Genomic DNA, 19549 nt, shown 5'->3' with positions numbered 1-19549 from the left:
ACTGCTCCTACAGTAGTGTCTTTGACATTAATGAGGTCTTGTTCGGCACACAATGATGTGATGCAACAAGGTGTCTGAGAAGCTGCAGAGCGACGCTGGTGGTGCACGACCATAAAGTCTGAGTCTGTGCTTACACATTCTGAGAAAGCACAACTGAGCTGGTACACACAGAAATACAGATGTACAAAAAAAGGAAGAAAAGAAAAAAAAACACAACCATGTGACATCACTGGACAAAGCAGCTCACTACAACGCACCAGAATGTACACAGAAAGCTAGAGAGACAGAAAACACTAAGTGATTTGTACAAAACAAAATATCATCTGTGCATAAGTTTCCTTGATTACTTTCCAAAAGGACAAAATGAGACTTTGATTGACAACAAATGACATGTATCTGAGTTGAATATGCTGGTATGATCCTCTACAATTTTATGCAAAGATGGGGCACCTGAGTAGAGAATAGACAATTATTTCTAAATGGCTGTCTGCACTGAGAGGTATGACCTGCATGGGGGGGATGTCCCTTTAGCCCTTCTCCCTGCTTAAGACCACAGTCACCTGGGTTTATATTTGAGTGGTTTTTAACCAAAAAAAGACTTTTAGGTTGTCATTCAGCATAACTATTTCCTAATTTCCCCTATGTTTATTTAGTGAGGTATGACTGCCAATGTAGCAGAGAACCAGTATTATGAACTTCTGAAATACATGGGCTCAGTAGCTGCACAATAACAACATACAAGTCAATTTCTGTTATTTCCACTGACCCCTCCTCCTCCCCTTATTTTCCTACCCCGTCACCACTAGACTATACCATCCAGGCCACTGTAATGAGTAATAACTCACACTGAGGTAAAACTAAACAGTCCATCCTGTCCTCCTGAAAAAGACAAAAAAAACTTGGCACACAAAACAACAGGATGCCTATGTAAATGATCTATTCATCACAAAATGTGCAGTATCAAGACACTGATCAGAATCAAATCAACAAGTTACCAATATGAGGTATACTGTTTAATAAAACCCTTACAAAAAGAGGATGAAATGAGAATAATTATCAAATTAGTTATTAGTTATCATCTCTAGCAAATAAGAGCATGAACATTTTTCCTCCAACAAACCTGATTGTTCTAGCCAACAAACAAATAATATAAAAAAAAGTGACATGTTATTAATAGATAGTGGTTAAAAGAGTTAAAAGAGCTCCTATAAGGAGAGCATACATCCTTTATGCTGGAGGCAGGTTTATGCTAATCCCCATTTCAGATCCTCTGTGTTGGCTCCACACATCATCATATTCCACGACTGAATCAACACGCAAAACCAGGCATAAAGTCATGATGCAGCTGAAATATGTGTGGCAACATAAAGAAAAATGAAACCTCTAAACTTAAATATTGTATGTTAAAAGCACACTCTACAATTTACTGCCTTCATGTTCATCTAAGACTTTATCATATAATCTAACTGTTGCATCACAGACACAGTGGTGTCTTTGTTTAATGGACTAAAACCTGAAAAGAACGGGCTCTGATCAACTCATTTCCAAAGGTATTTTGTGTCCATCGTAACACACTTCTGCCTTGCTGTAGACATTGTACTTTTTACGAAAATATAACTTGAGAGCAGTACTGAGCAGAAGCAAAATCAAAAAATAATTAATGTGAATGAGTGACAAGTGACCTGACAGAAATCTTTGCACAAAATGCTCTTTCCATGTCGTAGCAACAGCCGCTATATTTAATAGTAGCGTTAGATTTTTTTTCTTGTTTTTCTTATAAATATACATACAAAATGCCAACTTGTATTGGTGAATTATTTCCTATGACCATGTGGTGTAAGAGACAACTTCGCAAGCATATTTTGTAAAAAGCCTCACCCCTAAAGGATTCAAATCTTTAGACTGAACAAAGAAACTGGAACCTAAGGGTGATCTTGTATATTTGCAAATGCCGTAATTAATGAACTGAAATAGCCTATTCCAGCAACAGGAACACAGTCAGGGGTTTTAGCACTTCTCTTTTTAAGGTAACATGGCTAATCACGGCTGACCTGGACAGAGAGAGGTATGTTTTAAGATATCAAAATGGAATGCTTTTAAGAATGTCTTTTTCTAGACTCAGGATATACAGGCTTTTCCGGATGATGAGAAATAGTTATCACTACAGAACAGTATCAATAAAGAACCTGGGCCAAAAACCAACACAAATAGTTTTGGTGGTTTGCTTTAGAACATATATATGTACATAAAGAGTGAAAAATAGCTAGTTTGTATGGCAGAAGAAAACTCAGGTTGATTCCAATGCATATAAATTGTCACATAAATCAGTTTTCTTGATTTGATTTGATTTGACCACAAATGCTTTCGTGTATTATATCTTCTGTTCCAATTTGATGAATTCTCTTGATGTTTAATACCCAACACTTTTCCATCTATTTGTGTGACCCAGGTTCACCAAGAACACATTCACTTCTGTCCCTACACGACTGCTACTGGGGCAAGAAATGTCCCAGTGTTGTTGCGATGTTAAGCACATACATGGCAAGGCTAAAAAAATAAGTCTCTTTGAGGTACCGACCATGCATTTTGTTCAGAAAGTCACAGACAATAAAGGTTTCAGAGCAAATACACAAATATGTTGTTATGAAACATGTTGAAGATATTTTATACATGTCATGAAGAATCATTTACAGGCAGGTAAGTGATCTCCAAAGTTTGACCACTTCTTTTTAAGAGTTGGATGTGAAATAGAGCCACCTGAGAGAGGATGAAACATGATCTGATGTAATCTGACGATCACCAAAATGAATGCCACGATTATTATAATTAGTATTGTTATTGTTATTATTAACCAATCCCAGCCTAGGAAACCCTGCCTCTGTAGCTATCGACTTAATACTGTCTACATTTCACTGTAAATGTCATTCTTACAGAGTAGCCTTTACCTTTATTTCCACCACAAATGAAAGATGAGTCTGTGTATTGGATTAGTGTCCTTGAAAAGAGACATTTAAATGCAAGCACCTCATGGAACCAGCTAGTATGTAACTTAACTCTGATGGGTGACAAATTAAAGGAAAACCCACAATGAAGTGTCTTGCTAATGTGTTGTCCACCATTTGTCGCCATAACAGCGTCCCTTTGTGTTGATTCTGCTCTGAGAGTCTGTCCTAAAGGTGTTCTCTAATGGACTGCTCTGTCGACTGGGTTGAGTTCTGGTATTGTGAGGGTCATAGTATAAGTATAAGTATTCATAGTCCTCTAACCATTTGGGGACTACATGAGTCAGATCTTTTTCCTTTAATTTGTCACTCCTCTGTACATACATGCTGCTGAACACCTATGTCACCTGCAGTTGCAAGTAGTTCTAGTGTGTATTTTTTTAGCTTTAGGTTAATCTTTTTTCGTTAACTGTCAAAATAATGTTACTAATAAAACGTGTTTACAATGAATTCTTCACAACATTGAACACAGACACACACAAAAAGAGAACCTCCAAAAAAGGCCCGAGTGTTGCATTTCAGAAGCTACTGTAGAACTTCCTTTACCGGTGTTGATGCTGTGGGTTTGCAATGGAATTAATCTAGCTGCATGTGTTCAAAGATGTTATGCATCAAGGACACTGTGTGTTATTTTTCTCTGCAAAATTTAACCAAGACATAATACTGCAAAACACAATCAATCAAAGATCTGAGAGGAAGCTGCGATGCACTAAAGCGACATACTTTCTTGTTTGACGGAACACAAGAACATACAGTCAGTGTCGGATAGTTATTTCTGCGAATACCAAAGGCTGTAAAATCAGACAAGTCAAGAAAAAGATCATAGAAAGGTGCTAGTTACATATTACTACTAAAACCACACTGGAAACCATCCTGAAAAGAAATGAGGTAGTGCTGTTGATAAGGAGTAGGGATGCACCAGTTTTACACTGCCAGACCCAGAGGGACTCATCAGCTGCAGATAGTGGTTTTCTGCAAAATGGATCTGATCCAATATATTAGAACCAAGTCGAACAGTTTGTGGTCGGTTAAAAACAAATTCAGAACAGTCGTTTCTTCTTTTGGTTCGTATCTGATAATCATGATTATAATATTGTGAAGAAAGACTAATTTCTTTTGAGCAAACCATTCATAATAATCAGTTAACATGGCACAGTACTTGAGAAACATATATTTAGCTGAACAGCAGTACAGACAACAGTGCATCCCTAATTGGAAGCCAAACCAGGAAAGTGATCAGATGGGTTGTTGTAACATCTCCTCTCGTTCTATTGTGATTCAACTAAAACTGCCACAAACATGTAAATCATTTCATTTTAAAAGAAGACATCCACCAACAGAAAATCCCATTTTGACTTTTCATCTGAGTGGCCCTGGTTCACAAAATCCGCTTGGATATATGGCATTTGGAAAAGAACACTGAATGTGTATCACTTTTTTTTTTTTTTTTTTACATCTGACCCCCCCCTCATTCTGATGTGTGTTTTGTACTTGAACTGAATATAATAATTCATAGAGATATACATAAATGCACCTAGAATAATTAGGCACCTGAGACCCTCACACTCCAGTTTGGAAATGTGTGTGTAAATTTGTGTTTATGTGTGAACATGTACGTTTGTGTAAGATACTGTGGAATCAACAAGCTATGATTTAGCTTACGCTAAGTGTGTCTGTGTGTGTCTGTTTAGACCCTGAGATGGCAGGAGGCTGGAGAGAGACACAGGTGTTTTTCACTCTCAGAGTGTGCAGATGCTCTTTTAGAATCATTCCTCTACGCCACGCTAAAGTAGCATCCACATACCAAAACCTACAGAGACCCACTGAACCTGCGTTTCTGATCCTCCCATTCATGATGATAGCCTGTCCAAGTGCTCACACACTCACTCAGGCAACGTTTCATTCCTGAGTGGAACAGAGCCATGTGCGACACAGTGGGAATAGCCTCCTTCAATCTTCTTCCATCTGCTTGATTAACTTACATTTTCTTCTCTTTCCTTTGGACAGGAAAGAAACCCAGAGGAAATTATGGTTGTAATGCTAGAAAATGCATACCCACATACAGTACTGTACCACTAGAAATCTACTGTATGTACTGTGTGTAGACACGTATGAAACCATGGATTCAAAGTACCTATAAAAATTTTGCAAGGAGGTGACAGAAATCCAGTAATGAGGTGTATGACATAATCCAAAGGGATTCTTCCTGGGTGTGTAAAAGAAAGAAAAGCAGTCAGATGTCTGTGTATGAGGAAGGGACGACGCCCTACACGCAGAGGCTACGGGCACAGGTACGTGTGTGCTGCTGAGGTAGAGTGGACAAGGCCGGAGCTGACAAAGGGGGCAGGGGACAGCCCGGCAGAGATGGCCTTCCCTGATGCTGAGGGGTGGTGCCTGGAGTCCCCGTTCTCCAGATGCTCTGACCTCAGCACAGACCGTACAGTCTTAGGTGAGTGGAAGCCATTGGTGAGCCCTGTGTCCTGCTGCAGCTCTGTGCCTTCCAGCTCCCCGTTTTGATTAACCACCAGCTTTAGTGAAGGAAGACTCGAGGGGCTTTGGGCCACTGACAGTTTTTCTAGAGGTTCCTTCTCTCCTGGTGGGCTGGGTGGGCTCAAAGGGGAATACGCCTCCTCGGATAATGAGGGTCCCCTGGTGGTATTAGAATCCCTCTCCCTTTTGCTGCACTCCTCCTCTTTTTGCCTCCCGGGATCTGACAGCTCTGAGTGAACAATGACTTCTGCCTCAACTTGGTTACTGCACAGGGATGCACACAGATGATCTACGTCCTGCAACAAAAAAAAAAGTACTGTTATTTCTGTTTTTTCTTTTAGTTCATCTGCTTTAATAACTTTCAATTCATACATATATACAGCTCATAAAAAATGAGGGTCAGTTTCTCCATAACTGGCATTTTTTTTGCAGAAAATCACCAGTGGTAAGATGTGTTTTCAGGTCTGAAATTAACCCTCAAAGACTGAACCAGTCACAAGTCTGTCAGTCAAGTCAATTTAGATCGTCTGCTGATCTAAATAGTTCAATAAGTATTGAACCATTAATCCTATCAATACATGTGAATAATTTAGATAGAAAGCAGTTTGTCAGCCTTTCATGGTCATCAGATATGACCCATTTGGACGTTCAGAGGCTCTGTAGTGAACATGGAGGCACAGTCATTTTCTGCAACACTGATTCACCAGTAAAACCCATGGAGTTTGATAAATAAATAAATAAATAAATTAATTTTAATTTATAGTGAACGAGTGTTGTATCATGTTGGCTGTTTTATGTCTTGTTCTGTCACCTGCCTAGGGACTGCAGATGAAAAGTAGTTATTTATACTAATTCTGACATATTTACATGGGCGTATTTTTTATATAACAATGTTTATACATATGCATGGTCCCCATTAAATAAACCAATAAAATAAAATAAACAGTGGTTGTTGATGTTTGTTTGATGTTCAGTTAATGATAAGTTTTGCAGAAAAAGTCACTTTTTCTTCAGTTTTCTCTCTTTTGATTTAACAACCTTTAAATTTACTCTCAGCTTTTATGAACATCTACATGATCAGTGAATTAAATAAAGGTAAATATCTGATTTCTACTGAAAATTGTAAAATAAACAAATAAATAAATAAAACACAGATATTATACTTAATGTTGACAAATCAGTTAAGAAAGGTTAAATATAGAAAAAACTTAAAAGCTGCCACAAAAATAATTAAAAAAAACCCCAAAACAAAATAAACTGATAACTTAGGAAAACTAACTTGGGAAAAGAAATAAGTGTTTTTTTCAAGTAACCATGTTATTCTCTCTACTAATCTTTCATATTCCTGCTTTGCTTTATGCCATTACTGGTACAAAAATGCCAGCACTCATCTTGGTGTATGGCTGTACATTTATCATCTAAGAACAAAACTAGGATGGTAAAACATGCATGGTCTCATTTCACAGTTATCAGTAGAAAATGCATACCGTTTGCCAAACTGATCCCAAATTGACCTGCTAATCAAACACTTCTGTTAGCTGTGCAGATCAGTTACTGTATTTATTTTATTCATTTACCGTGCCATTATCATTAATTAGCATGTTGAGAGCTCCGTTAATGAGTGTTGGAGGGTCTTCTGTGATGGTATCTCTGTATCTTGTGATTCTGTTGGCCCAGTTATGACTCACAGAGCCATTCCAGGCAGCCTGAAAAACCAAACAACATGAATATTAGAACTATCTTCCATGTGTTAATGCATGAAAAAACAGCAGAAAATCATAGGAATGAGTAGAAGTGAAGAACCCCCCCTCCACTGTGCAGGTTTTGACCTTGGTTTCAGGTGCAGGGGCATCCTCCCCTTCCCCTGGATTAGCACTTGCCATCAGGCTCTGCTCCTCTGGGACCTCCGCTAGCGGCTGACCAGACTCCTGGCTGCCTGAGGGCATCAGCGTCTCCAGTTCGTGGGTATAGCTGCACTCTGGCACATTAGAGGGAATGGGGCAACCTCCTCTTCTGAAATGAGGGGTCACAGCTGTGGAGTCCAAGCCCCCTGACACATCTCTGTTTGGAGCAGAGATAGTAGGAGGAGAGTACCACAAAGGATTTTTTAGCAGCTGTCTAGATTGCAAAAACTGGTGTTATTTTACAATCAAAACACATAAGAATAAAATATACAAAGGCTAGATCGCTGGTTCCTTATGTACTGTATGATTAGTGACATATTGGAATTACCGTACCTGGCTTTGCTGTTGCGAAAGCTGAAACACATGCAGAGGAGGATGCATATTAACCCCAGACACACACCTACTATGATGCCTGTCACTGTAGGGATGTCCAACTCTGCAAGAAAAAAATGGAGAATTAGAATAAACAGTCTGCACCGGGCTTACTACTAATGAAATAGGCTAATACAGTAATCACATGTCTTTGTGCTTGGAGCAGTGCATAAGTGGGGGTATCTGAGTAAGATCAAATACTGCAGATCCAAGGAATATACATCATATTGATGTTAATATCTGATCTACTGCCAGTTTCATATGTAACTAGGCAAAATACCCATAAAAGTACCATTAAGTGTGTATTTGAAGTACTGTTTGGTTCCATTTATGAAACATTATGTTATGATCTTTTGGTTTCAATGCTGAAAAAAGTTCCAGTTATTTAACATTAACATTTAACTAAGCACAAACCTTAATTAATATTCATTTATTCTGGCTATCTTTGGCAGACTGGACAAGGAAAGAGAGGAAACAGATGGCAGGAGCTCTCACCCACCCACCTGCCACCTCAGTTCCATTCACACTGCCTACTGGCAACACAATTACACCCTATGTCAACAAAATAAACCTGTTACTCTGTAATTGTATTAAGTAGTGTACTTAAAATGGGAAAAGTTAAAAATGTCCAATAACAGTTCAAGGGTCAGATAATGGGTCTGTATGAAGCTTCCTGTGTATGAATATAAAATGGGCATTAGATGACTACTGGTTCTGTTAAAGTGCTGCCTAATGGAATTATAAAGCATGTAATGAGAATTTCAAGCTAAAACACAAAGTGACATGAAGGTAAAGAAAGTGCTTCACGCAGCTATTTTGGGAGGTACAAAGCACAGTAATTCAAAGACCTCCCCTGGTGGCTGCTGATGAGGCTGCCCCTTTGATATCTCCACAACATATTATTCTCAAAATGCAGCCCAATAGGAGACGTGAAATAACAGTGTCCCGCAGAGCTACACTTTCTCTGTTGGCAGGGACAAATTACCCTCTTCAGTGGAAGAGAGTGGGAGAGTGTGTGTCCTCTAATATGGAAACTGAAGTGAGAAATAGGTTAAATTTTTTAACAGTCAGAGCAAGAACCTGGACCTAACCTTGGCTTTTTTGGTTAAACTTTGAGTTAGATTTCACTTGTAGTGGTTAAGGTGAGGAGCGAAGGAAAGAATTATATCAGTGAAGGTCCTTGCATGGCACATGGAACAAATGTGTGTGTTTATGCAGACATGTGAATATATGTGTGTCTGTCTACTTGTTAAAGTGAAATACAGAAATATTCCTGTGCAGTTAAAACAGAGTGATAACAAAGAAAATATATACGTTAGTGTGTTACTGCAGTTTCTCATGAAAGTAAAGATGAGAAATTATTATTTAATTTGCAGCTCTGATTTTTCTCCCATGTAAGCGGAGGAAGATGGATGGATGGATGGATGGATGGATGGAGCTTTGATTTCATTACTAAACCTGTAGATATATCTAAATTCATCTTCCTTTACTTATTTTTATTTGCTATTACTATTTACTTACTTTTATTATAATTCCGTTGCACATATGTATAACAGCAGTAAAGTAATTCTATTCTATTCTATTTCTGACTTTTCCCATCGCAGCTTCCAGCCAAAGAAAATCAACTCCCTCCTACAATGCGATTTAACTAATCATTGTCTCATTTTTTAGTCATTGCATCCACTGTCACTGAGAAAATCTTTCCCTTCCTTTTGACAGTGAGTAAAAACTCCCACTGCGTCTGCTTTTCATGTTGTCAAACCTCTTCTTAACACATTGAAAACATCACAATACCATCCCATGTAGCTTAAGCTTATTGTTATCAAATGATCTTTAAATAGTATTCCCATTATCTTTCTCCTCTGCCTTGTAGATCAAACCTTTTTTTTTTAACACTAACTATTAAAATTATTCCTCAATTCTTCATTTTATTATGATATGACTTCATTATTATACACTGTCCACTCCACTGCTACTACTACATCCAAATCATGATTTCACCTGCAGGTGTTGCTACCCTATGTTTTACTTCTATTTTTGATACTTGCTAAATTAAACATACCGCATTTCATACTTGTCATGGAACAGCTTACATAGAAACTGAAGTTGAAAGAAAGTCTCTTTATAAAAAACTAGGGAAAATGGTTGACATTCAGGGAAAAATGTGACTATTAATGGACCTAAACACATTCTGACACAAACACACTGTTCTTTTCATTTGTTAGTTTTCTGTTCTTTTCTTTCTTTTCTTGCTCCTCAACCTGAGGAGATTGGATTGTATTATACTGATAAAAATGAGAAATAAAAAAAAAATGTACAAAAAAAAAAAAAAAACATACCAGATTTCTGAGTAGGAATGTGCACATCCTTTACAAGTGAATAAGGCCCAGACCCCACCTCAGTGGATGCCCCCAACTTAAAAAAGTAATGTGTTCCACTGGATAAACCCTGGACTTCCACACTGGTAATGCTCCCTGAGATGAAAACAGACAGACAGAGAAATATTATCCACCAACTATCACACGTTGTCCATTACGCCTGAATGAACCCATTGAAAAACATAATTTCAAACACTAATATTAAAGCTTCACTTGCTTTAAATTTAAAGAAAAATGCTGTAATTTTCATAATTAACTGTTGAGGAATTTTATGCAAATCAACACTCACCATCCTGAGAGAGGTTGTTCCATAAGTGGTCAGGCTGGCTGATGTTGCTGCTGTATAAGATCTTGTAGCTGATAATAATACCATTAGGTTCCAGTGGAGGGCGCCAGCTCACCAGCACAGAGGAGGAGTCGAGTGCACTCAGCTGCAACTCCTCTGGAGGGGTAAAGGGCCCTGGAGGAGATAAAAAGGACTGAGTTAGTAATTAGAGCCCAGAAATCAGGTCTCACAGCTGGGGAATGTATATTGTCTTGGTGGGGGATTTGACATGTTGTGTGACAACCATCTGTGTCCCCGTGTCCCTGCCACATGGGTCCAGAAGAGAGGGCACCGGCATGGCAGTGGGGGAATGGGCTGGGGCTCAGGTGATGATTGGTAGTAGTAGAGAGCATGACGGGGTGACTGGTGGTAATAATGTCATTAAAAGTGGCCCGCCACCGCTTGGCTGACAGACAAAAGCCGTTGGCTACTACCAAAGCACTACTACACGCTGGTGTAATATAGTGAGTTATAGCATTAGAGACCCAGCACAAATTACCATGTCCACTGGGCAGCCGCCAGCTCACACACTATGCACACATTTACTTGAAAGGACAGGCACGCTCAAAGACAAACATGCCCACGCATATATTACACTATCTGCAGGATCCTGAAAGTGCCTCAAAAGAAATATCAAAAGCTGACATCAACAGCAGCTAATCAAGTTATAACAGCATAAATGTGCACCTCAAGAGAAAGATTCAATTAATTATTCAAGCGTATTTGTTTAAATAAATGAAGGAACATGCTTCAGCACAGTGGAAACAATAATAACATGTGACATATTCTAAAAGCGTTGCATTTTTTAGACATGGTAAACGATCTGGTACTGAATATTTAGAACCCACACATACACAGTCCTTTCAACAGTGAAGGCCTTCGAGAGGACTGAGGTTGAATGGGTAACGAGTGTTTTCATTCTCACATCATGTAAACAGAAATAGACATTAAAGTCACACTCCAGTGAATAATGGAACCAACTCAAACTAAAGGTGACCCACTGTGTCTGGAGTTTAGAAAAAGCAAGTGAAAGCTCCAGAAAACTGTAAAAACAAACAGAACAGGATATAATAATGGCCAATGAAAGAGTAGGAGTGCAGTAGAGACTCACTGTCAGACAGAGTCGCCTCCTCCACGGTGCCACTGAAGGGTCCCACCACATCCACTCCATTAGATTGCACTGCCAGCTCATAGCGAGTGAAAGGCTTCAGTTCCCCGAGCAAAATCTCCTGAGAAGAGCTGTAGCACGCAAACAGCACAGACTACTGAGTGTGTGCGTTTATATTTAGCAGGACATGAACAGAAAAACAATAGTTTCTTGTAGCTGAAATGAAACAAAGGGTGTCATTTTCTATCATACCATGATTCCAAATTTTCATATGGTCAAAATAAAGTAGTTTTGATACCAGAACTAATAGGGTTTCACAGAAATACCTGGGAAAAGTTTGGATGCACTGAGCCAAGATGTAAAACAAATTCAATTAAAAACCAAAACTATAAATGAAAAAAACTGAATTATTATAATCTTGAACCCAATGTTTTGTGCAGGGGACAATTATTATGGGTGAAATTCCTGTGTGATGCGTTATCGTTGATAAAATTCCAAAGTCGTGCAAAATTTATGTGGATTTTTTACATTAAATGTTGAAACTGCAACAAGAAAAATGTTGATATCAAATATCCTTAAACTTATTTAGATAATTAGTTGGCTTGGAAAGAAAGTTTTTTTGGAATATTTTGAACAGATACCACATTCCTACACGAGGAAAAGAAACAGCACCAATGACATTAATTGTAGGAGTACATTGTCAGCACTACCAATCAATAATACTGCATGGTGGCTATGAACAAAAAATAATAATTATAAACAACAAACATCAGAGAATGATATATCCCCAAGTTAGTGATGGTAGCGTAGTTTAGCTGTGTTTGTCCACTAATTGCAGAGAAGTCAAGTATACAGAGCAAAAATATAAACGCACCATGTACAGTATTTGTGTAACTCAAGATGCATGGCCCAAAATGAGCTCATGATGTCTAGTAATTATATAACATGGTTAATTCTCTTGACTTACAAACAAACTTTGCGTCCATCTCTGCAAGGGAGCACTTCCTCAGTGGTCTAGTGATTCCACTTACAACACAGGTGTAGCATGTCTAACCAATGGTAGACACATGAGATATGGAGCTGTGATGTCTTTCACCCGGCCCCCACCGTGTCCACATGAATGTCCCTGAATCCCAGACGCCACTATTATGTTCTAACGGACAGTAATCTGTACCACACTGATCAACAGAATAAACTGTGTGTGATTTAATATATTGTGCAACACCTATTGCTATTAAGAAGTTACAGTTACAGTTAAAAAGTTAAAATGTCACATGGTGCATTTATATTTTTGCTCAGTGTAGTTTCTCAAGTAGTTTCTCAGAAAAATATCCAATGGGTTTCTAGTTCTGCTAGTTCTGGAAAACATGGGCCGACCACTCCAACGCATAAAAGTAAATTATAGCAATTATTGCAGAAAAATACTGAATGGTTTTCTAGCTTCACTCAAGAGCCAAATGCTCAAACCTGCAACGTAACAGAGGAAACTGGAGGTAAGTGTTTAAGGTGGGTTCTGACCTGGTGTGGTAGGAGACCAGAGAGGCATTGGTGGTTCCTGCAGGACTGCAGCGTACTGTGTAGTTGATTATCCGCACATTGCTGAAGCGGGGTTTTTCCCAGCGCAGCCAGATAGAGGTGGAGCTGTTTGCTGTGGCTTGAATACTGGTTGGGGGCAGCGGTGGAGGACGCATGGGTGGCCAGGATGCTTTAAAAGAGTGATATTTTACTTTTTTAAAATGGAATTATGCATTTTAAAACATTTCCCTGTGGTCTACATAAACTGTAAATGCTATGCTTGGGTCAGAATTCTTCATTAATTCAACTCCACAGGTCCATCTTCAACCCTATTTCTGAGTAATGACACCAGAAAGGTTGTTTTGAGCACTGGCCCTTTAAATGCAAATGAGCCACTTCACGCCCCACCCCCTCCAGGTTGTTGGCTGTGCTGCGCTGTCTCGCTCAGCCATTTGTGTTAATTAATACAACCAGCAACTAAACATTTTAGGTAACTGGCTCGAAGTTTGGACATATTTTCAGTATGGACTAGAACCGCTGCTGCTGACAAACAATTATGGCGTACTCTGAGAAATGTTCGTTGAAGTCTTGACCTTATATGTGCAAATGTCGTATGACGTCAAATTACGTAACTAGTTATAAAACGTAACAAATTAAAAAGGAACTGATATGGGTTGTAGAAATCTACTCTATTTTTGCCAAAATGAATAAAAAGACAGCTTTGCAGCACCTGGAGGGTTCAAATTCAAACTTTTTAAACTATTAGGGTCCAAATACACAAATAAATGAACCAAAGACTAATAAAAATGGGTTTAGCAAAATATGACCCCTTTACCACACACGCATTATGTCTATCTATCTATCTATCTATCTATCTATCTATCTATCTATCTATCTATCTATCTATCTATCTATCTATCTATCTATCTATCTATCTATCTATCTATCTATCTATCTATCTATCTATCTATCTATCTATCTATCTATCTATCTATCTATCTATCTTTCTACAATGAACAAAAATATAAATGTAACACTTTTGTTTTTGCTCCCATTTTTCATGAGCTGAACTCAAAGATCTAAGACTTTTCCTGTACACAAAAGGCCTATTTCTCTCAAATATTGTTCACAAATTTGTCTAAATGTGTGTTAGTGTCAGCATTTTGATTTGCCACACCTGTGAGGTGGATAGAGTATTAATTACACTGGTCTACAAGGAAAATGCTTCCAGAATAAAAGTAATGAAATTTTACCACATGAGAGTCACTGATAAAGAAAAATCAAATAAAAAATGCTGGTTGGCTGAACTTTCCAAGATACAGCCTTGGGTCAAAATGTGAAATTCAAGAATTAACGAGAGAATGGGTTTGACTCAAAAGGAATATTTGTCTCAGAGCTACAAGATCTACTTCAAAACACTGTCTGCACATTAGAATACATTCACTTTACAGGTTCTATTTAGTGGAAGATTTATAAAACTATTATATAAATGTACATAAACCAATATATATGTGTAATAACACTTAATCATATACCTTGAAAACATCAGCAAACCGACACTTTTGTCATTTATTTTCCAATTAATCTTATTAAAATACGCAACATTTAGCACATTTAATCTCTGAAGCAAATCATTTCTAAAAAACTGTAGACCAGTGTTATTATATTATTAAGTGCTCGCTAACACAAATTTAGACAGATTTGTGAACAATATTTGAGAGAAATAGGCCTTCTGTGTACAGGAAAAGTCTTAGATCTTTGAGTTCAGCTCATGAAAAATGGGAGCAAAAACAAAAGTGTTGCATGTATATTTTTGTTCAGTGTATCCAACTATCTATTGCTTCATGTGAAAAGTTAACATTATAAGACGAACACTGTGAAATTGTTATTGTCATTTCCATGGTGCCATAACATAAATTTACATTGTTACAAGGCACTGCAGTTTGATTCCCAACATCAAATGTGAACAAATCCATGAAAAACACAACTTACTTCTGTCATGAGCCTTCTCTGTCCTTCCCTTCCACACAGCTGCTGCTCCATCTATCTGCTTAGTGAAAGCCCAAATCTTCACCTCGTACTGCCGATCAGGGACTGAAACAAGAATACACAGGAAGAAGCATGAAGAAAAGCAGAAGAGTAAAGAGAGTAAAGAGAAGAGGGTATAGGACAAAAACATACAGTCAGTAGTTAAGTGACATAAAATAAGGATTTCTCTTTCCATTAAATACCTATTTTAGAATCAAAACTAAGCTGCCTTTAATAAAGATTAATCTTTTTAATATTACCATTATAATCTAAATGCAGCGGGTCCATTTGTGATCTCTCTAGATCAGGGGTATGAAAGTCCAGGGGCCACATTCAGCCCAGTTAGATCTTAAGTGGGTCAGACCAGTAAAATAATAGCATAGGAGCCTATAAATAATGAGAATGCCAAATTTTCTCTTTGTTTTAGTGCAAAAAAAGTTTAATTATGAAAATGTGTACATTTACAAACTTACACCCCTTCTCTAGATACTATACAGGTACACTCAAAACCACAAATGCCAACAGTGCAACAACTGCTGTTCAAGTGTTTTTACCTGAAGGACTTATTTCACATTGAAAAGATAAAATATTAATTGGTTTATTTTAACCTTTCTAAATATCAAATATTTTATAGTAAGAGTCTGATTTGATTTATTTTTCAAACAGTATGAGACTGATTTTTTATGAGGCAGGTTGTAAACAGCACAATTTGCCAAGGACAGAAGTGCAACAGTGTTTCCCTTGCTATGAATTAAATAAAACACCCTGGCAGTTTAGGTAGAGTGTGAAAAACAGCCAACTTTTCAAAGCAAAGGGCCCATAGTTTGAAAGAAGTTTGAGAGGGAATGTACAAAGAAGAAGAAATTAAGCAGAATGGCTTTTATATATGACTGGTTAACCAGTAAATGCATTCATAACAAAAATAACCACAAAAGCCGACTTGGCGTAAACTAACCACTTCCTATTGGGTTCACTTCAGCTTTTGTCTGAAAATTATCATATTCATGAGGTGTCTGAGTTGGATTATTCCTGCTATTTTAAGCAATGTAAAACAACCACTGCAGTTTGTAGCTGCAAATTGTGAAAATAAATGAAAAAAAAACCAAAAACATACCCAGCCCAGTGAGGAGGTGGTACCTCGCCTTCTTGCGGAGCCTGATGGTGTGGGTCTGCATTGTCCTTTCTCCATTGGCTGATTCATCAGCCTCCACTTCTCGACAGGACAACTTGTAACCAGAGACCAGTGTGTGATTGGGTGATGGATGCCATGTCACATTGAGTGTGCTGACTTTAGCTCTGACTTTCAGCTCAGTAGGGGCAAATATGACTGAAAAAGGCAAGAAAAAATGACATTACATCTTAACAAACATGGTCCTTTAGCAAGAGTTGTATGTACATCTGGAAGTAACAGATACTGCCTGTGTAAAGATACAATTCCAACATCTCTCTTTCACAAAAAATTATTAATGATGTTATTTTCACGCCAGTCTGGTGAAGAACATAAACTAAATTGTCTTTCCAAACATATGGCCAAACACTTTCTATTTTGCCCATTACTGAAGGCAAAAAAAGAAAAAAACATATACTCAAAATAATAATCCTTCTCATTCATCTAATCCTCAAGAAGTATGTGGTGGTGTATTTATGTGCTGAGACCCTGCAGGTAGACCCTCCACCTGTACTTTGTATTTTCTTCTTGTTTTGCTGTGTTCAAGACTTTTCTGGGGAATGAGTTTGTAACTCCAGCCAATAAGAGCAATGCACAGCAAGGAAAGATGGGACAGTATAAACACCAAGCATCTCTAGTTCAGTCTGCTTTTTCTGTATTTCTATACTTCTGATAGTTTGGTCCATTTCTGTTTGAGAGACAAATCTCTGGGTAAAGTAAACATAGAGACACTACAACACCCCACCACAACTGACTGCTGAACACATACAGCATCAGTGTTTGAGAAAATGATAACTCTGAAACAAGTGGAAAATAACATTTTATTTCTGTGTTTCTGAGGTATTTCTTGCATCATCACTCACTCTACCCATTCAGTCTATTGCTCGCTGGACAACAACACTTTCAAGGAGGAGGGGTGAAGTGTTGTTTCCTTTCTCAGATTATTAACACCAACCAACAAATGTTACATAACATGCATTTAAATAACATTACAAAACAAAATTAAGGACATAAGCACCTCTTAACTGACAGATAAGTAGTCTTGAGGTGAAAAAATATGTGAGAGGGGTCAGATGTGATGTCTCTCTTACCCATAGTTTGGTCACTGTGGTTGTAGTCTGCCAGCGTTTGGTGCTGAGCCCACTCAGATGGAACACCAAAGCCAATACCAGTTCCAGCTGCAATTCTCAGTCGGTAGGCCTGGTTGGGCTGCAGCTCTCTAAGTGTAAACTGGGTCTCATTACCCCCCACCTCCACTGAGAACACAGTGTCCACTGTGGGAGTAAATATGTAAACAAATACTTTATTTACACTTGGAGCGTCTCTTTTAACCATTATGCACAGTGATGTGATTTCTTGGAGTTGATAATTAAACATACAACATGTTTTACAGTTTTGTGCCACCAGTAATTACATATTTTGGTTTTTAATAATTTTATATTGTAGTGTAATACAATTCTCAAACCTATCAACATAACTCTCTTTTATAGTCCTTTGAAATCTTTTTACAACAGAATAAACATTAAAAATTAATTAATTAATTGATAGCTGTCATTCCTGAGAATAACTTAGGATATAAAACAGAGTTGTATCTCCTGAATGTAACTCAGCGTGCCACTAAAATGTGCTTCCACTGTCAGTTCAGATTAGCACAGGTTACTCACACTGATCCAGAGTGCTGTATTCAATGCGGTAGCGGGTAACAGCTCCTCGGCTGTGCTGTGAGGACAAAGGATGCCACATCAGTCGAATGTCTGTTGGGGAGGTGCTGGCAATAGACAGCTGAGGAGGTGCACTTGGCACTGCAGGAAGGAATACAAGGACATACTGAGTTGATAATTATAGGAAAATAAGACCAATACAGTTTGTGAAGCACATTATACCTGCTATAGGTATATTAGATGTAATGCATACACAGAATGAGTTCTTAAAGACTAAATCTGTGCAAGGACACTTCCAGTGAAGCACAGATGAGCGTTGAGATGAAAATATGTTTATTTTTTTGTTCATTTTTTTGCAGTAGTTATGTAAACTGGTGCTCCATGAATTAATGAATTAATATTAATTAACTCTTGTGATTCATGAGCTCTTGAATAGCTGTAAGGAAAGCAAGGCTGCAATCTAAATAGTTTGCTTTATGGTTCAGGGAAGCATTTTGTTGGTGTTATTTTACTTGTATGGCCTTATTGTGTACAGAGAGTTTGAATGCTCACCATCCTCCAGCATCTCCACAGTTACAGGCAGGGATGGACGACTGGCACCCATGGGAGAGTAGGCTACCACAAAAAATGTGTAGGCAGTATGGGGAAGAAGCTCTTTGACATGATACTCTGTGGTATCGTTGTTCATTGCAAACTGGTACTCCACGTTATCTGAGCCTGAAAAGCATGACAACATGTTTAAGCAATGCTGACTAATTGCCTACACACACTGACACACACACTGTATGTGGACACACCTGCAGCACGTTGGCAGTGGACAGAGTACCCAATGATTTGGTCCGCGTTGTATTCAGGTTTCTCCCATGTGAGAAGGGCAGTTGTGCTGGAGTAGGGCATGGCAGACAGGTGGCGAGGGGGGCTGGGGAGACCTTCCCTTACAATTACAGTAAGCTTGGCAGTAGCGCAGGCCGTGCCCAGGCCGTTATCTGCTATGCACTGGTAGTAGCCCGTGTCCTCCAGTGCCAGCTGGTTGATGAGCAGGACTCCAGGGCTTTGGGTTTTCACCCGCCTGAATGCCTTGATGGGCTGGCCATTCTTCAGCCACTGTAACACTGGGGGAGGCTCCCCAGAGCTGTTACACACAAACCTCGCTGTGTTTCCTCGGGAAAGAGACACTGTCTCAGGGGGCTGGAGGATCACTGGAGGGGCTGGTAAAAACAAAAGTCCACATTTACACAGACAGAGGTGCACATTTTGTAATTGTATTGAAAAAAAAAGTGTATTGTTCAAGTTGTGTCATTTAAAACCAACCTTGATTTTCACTTTCAGACCCTTACTTTATGTCCAGCAATAAAATAATAACTTTAGAGAGTAATCTTTTGTCTGACACTTATCATCATATACAGTACATAAAATGACCTTTACCAGGCACGTGCAACTCTGCAGCAGCTGTCACAAACTCTCTGGTTTTTGGCTTGTTGGCCCGGCAAACATAAACACCAGCGTGATGACGCCTCGTGTCCCTAATGACCAGGTTTGTTGCGAGGACAACCATATCAGTTGAAATGGGCTTTCCATCTGATGAAAGACCACAGTGA

The 19549-nt window shown here is 38.5% G+C and overlaps 1 protein-coding gene across 1 annotated transcript in view; it reads right to left on the bottom strand.

The window, feature by feature from the left end:
• Positions 1 to 305: 305 nt before the first annotated feature.
• igdcc4 (immunoglobulin superfamily, DCC subclass, member 4) overlaps positions 306 to 19549 on the bottom strand; it is a 59548-nt gene continuing 40304 nt past the window's right edge. The window contains exons 6-20 of the mRNA XM_030130952.1: positions 19377 to 19529; positions 18749 to 19159; positions 18504 to 18668; positions 17955 to 18092; positions 17382 to 17564; positions 16237 to 16449; positions 15087 to 15188; positions 13098 to 13284; positions 11583 to 11710; positions 10436 to 10606; positions 10108 to 10242; positions 7730 to 7832; positions 7322 to 7553; positions 7070 to 7198; positions 306 to 5788 (exon numbers count right to left, since the gene is read on the bottom strand). Coding sequence (XP_029986812.1) covers positions 5282 to 5788; positions 7070 to 7198; positions 7322 to 7553; positions 7730 to 7832; positions 10108 to 10242; positions 10436 to 10606; positions 11583 to 11710; positions 13098 to 13284; positions 15087 to 15188; positions 16237 to 16449; positions 17382 to 17564; positions 17955 to 18092; positions 18504 to 18668; positions 18749 to 19159; positions 19377 to 19529 — 2957 coding nt within the window. The 3' untranslated portion in view covers positions 306 to 5281. The remainder of the gene's footprint in view (positions 5789 to 7069; positions 7199 to 7321; positions 7554 to 7729; positions 7833 to 10107; positions 10243 to 10435; positions 10607 to 11582; positions 11711 to 13097; positions 13285 to 15086; positions 15189 to 16236; positions 16450 to 17381; positions 17565 to 17954; positions 18093 to 18503; positions 18669 to 18748; positions 19160 to 19376; positions 19530 to 19549) is intronic.

Source organism: Sphaeramia orbicularis, chromosome 3, assembly GCF_902148855.1.
Source record: "Sphaeramia orbicularis chromosome 3, fSphaOr1.1, whole genome shotgun sequence".
Classification (NCBI taxonomy): domain Eukaryota; kingdom Metazoa; phylum Chordata; class Actinopteri; order Kurtiformes; family Apogonidae; genus Sphaeramia; species Sphaeramia orbicularis.
This window is presented reverse-complemented; position numbering and strand designations above follow the sequence as displayed.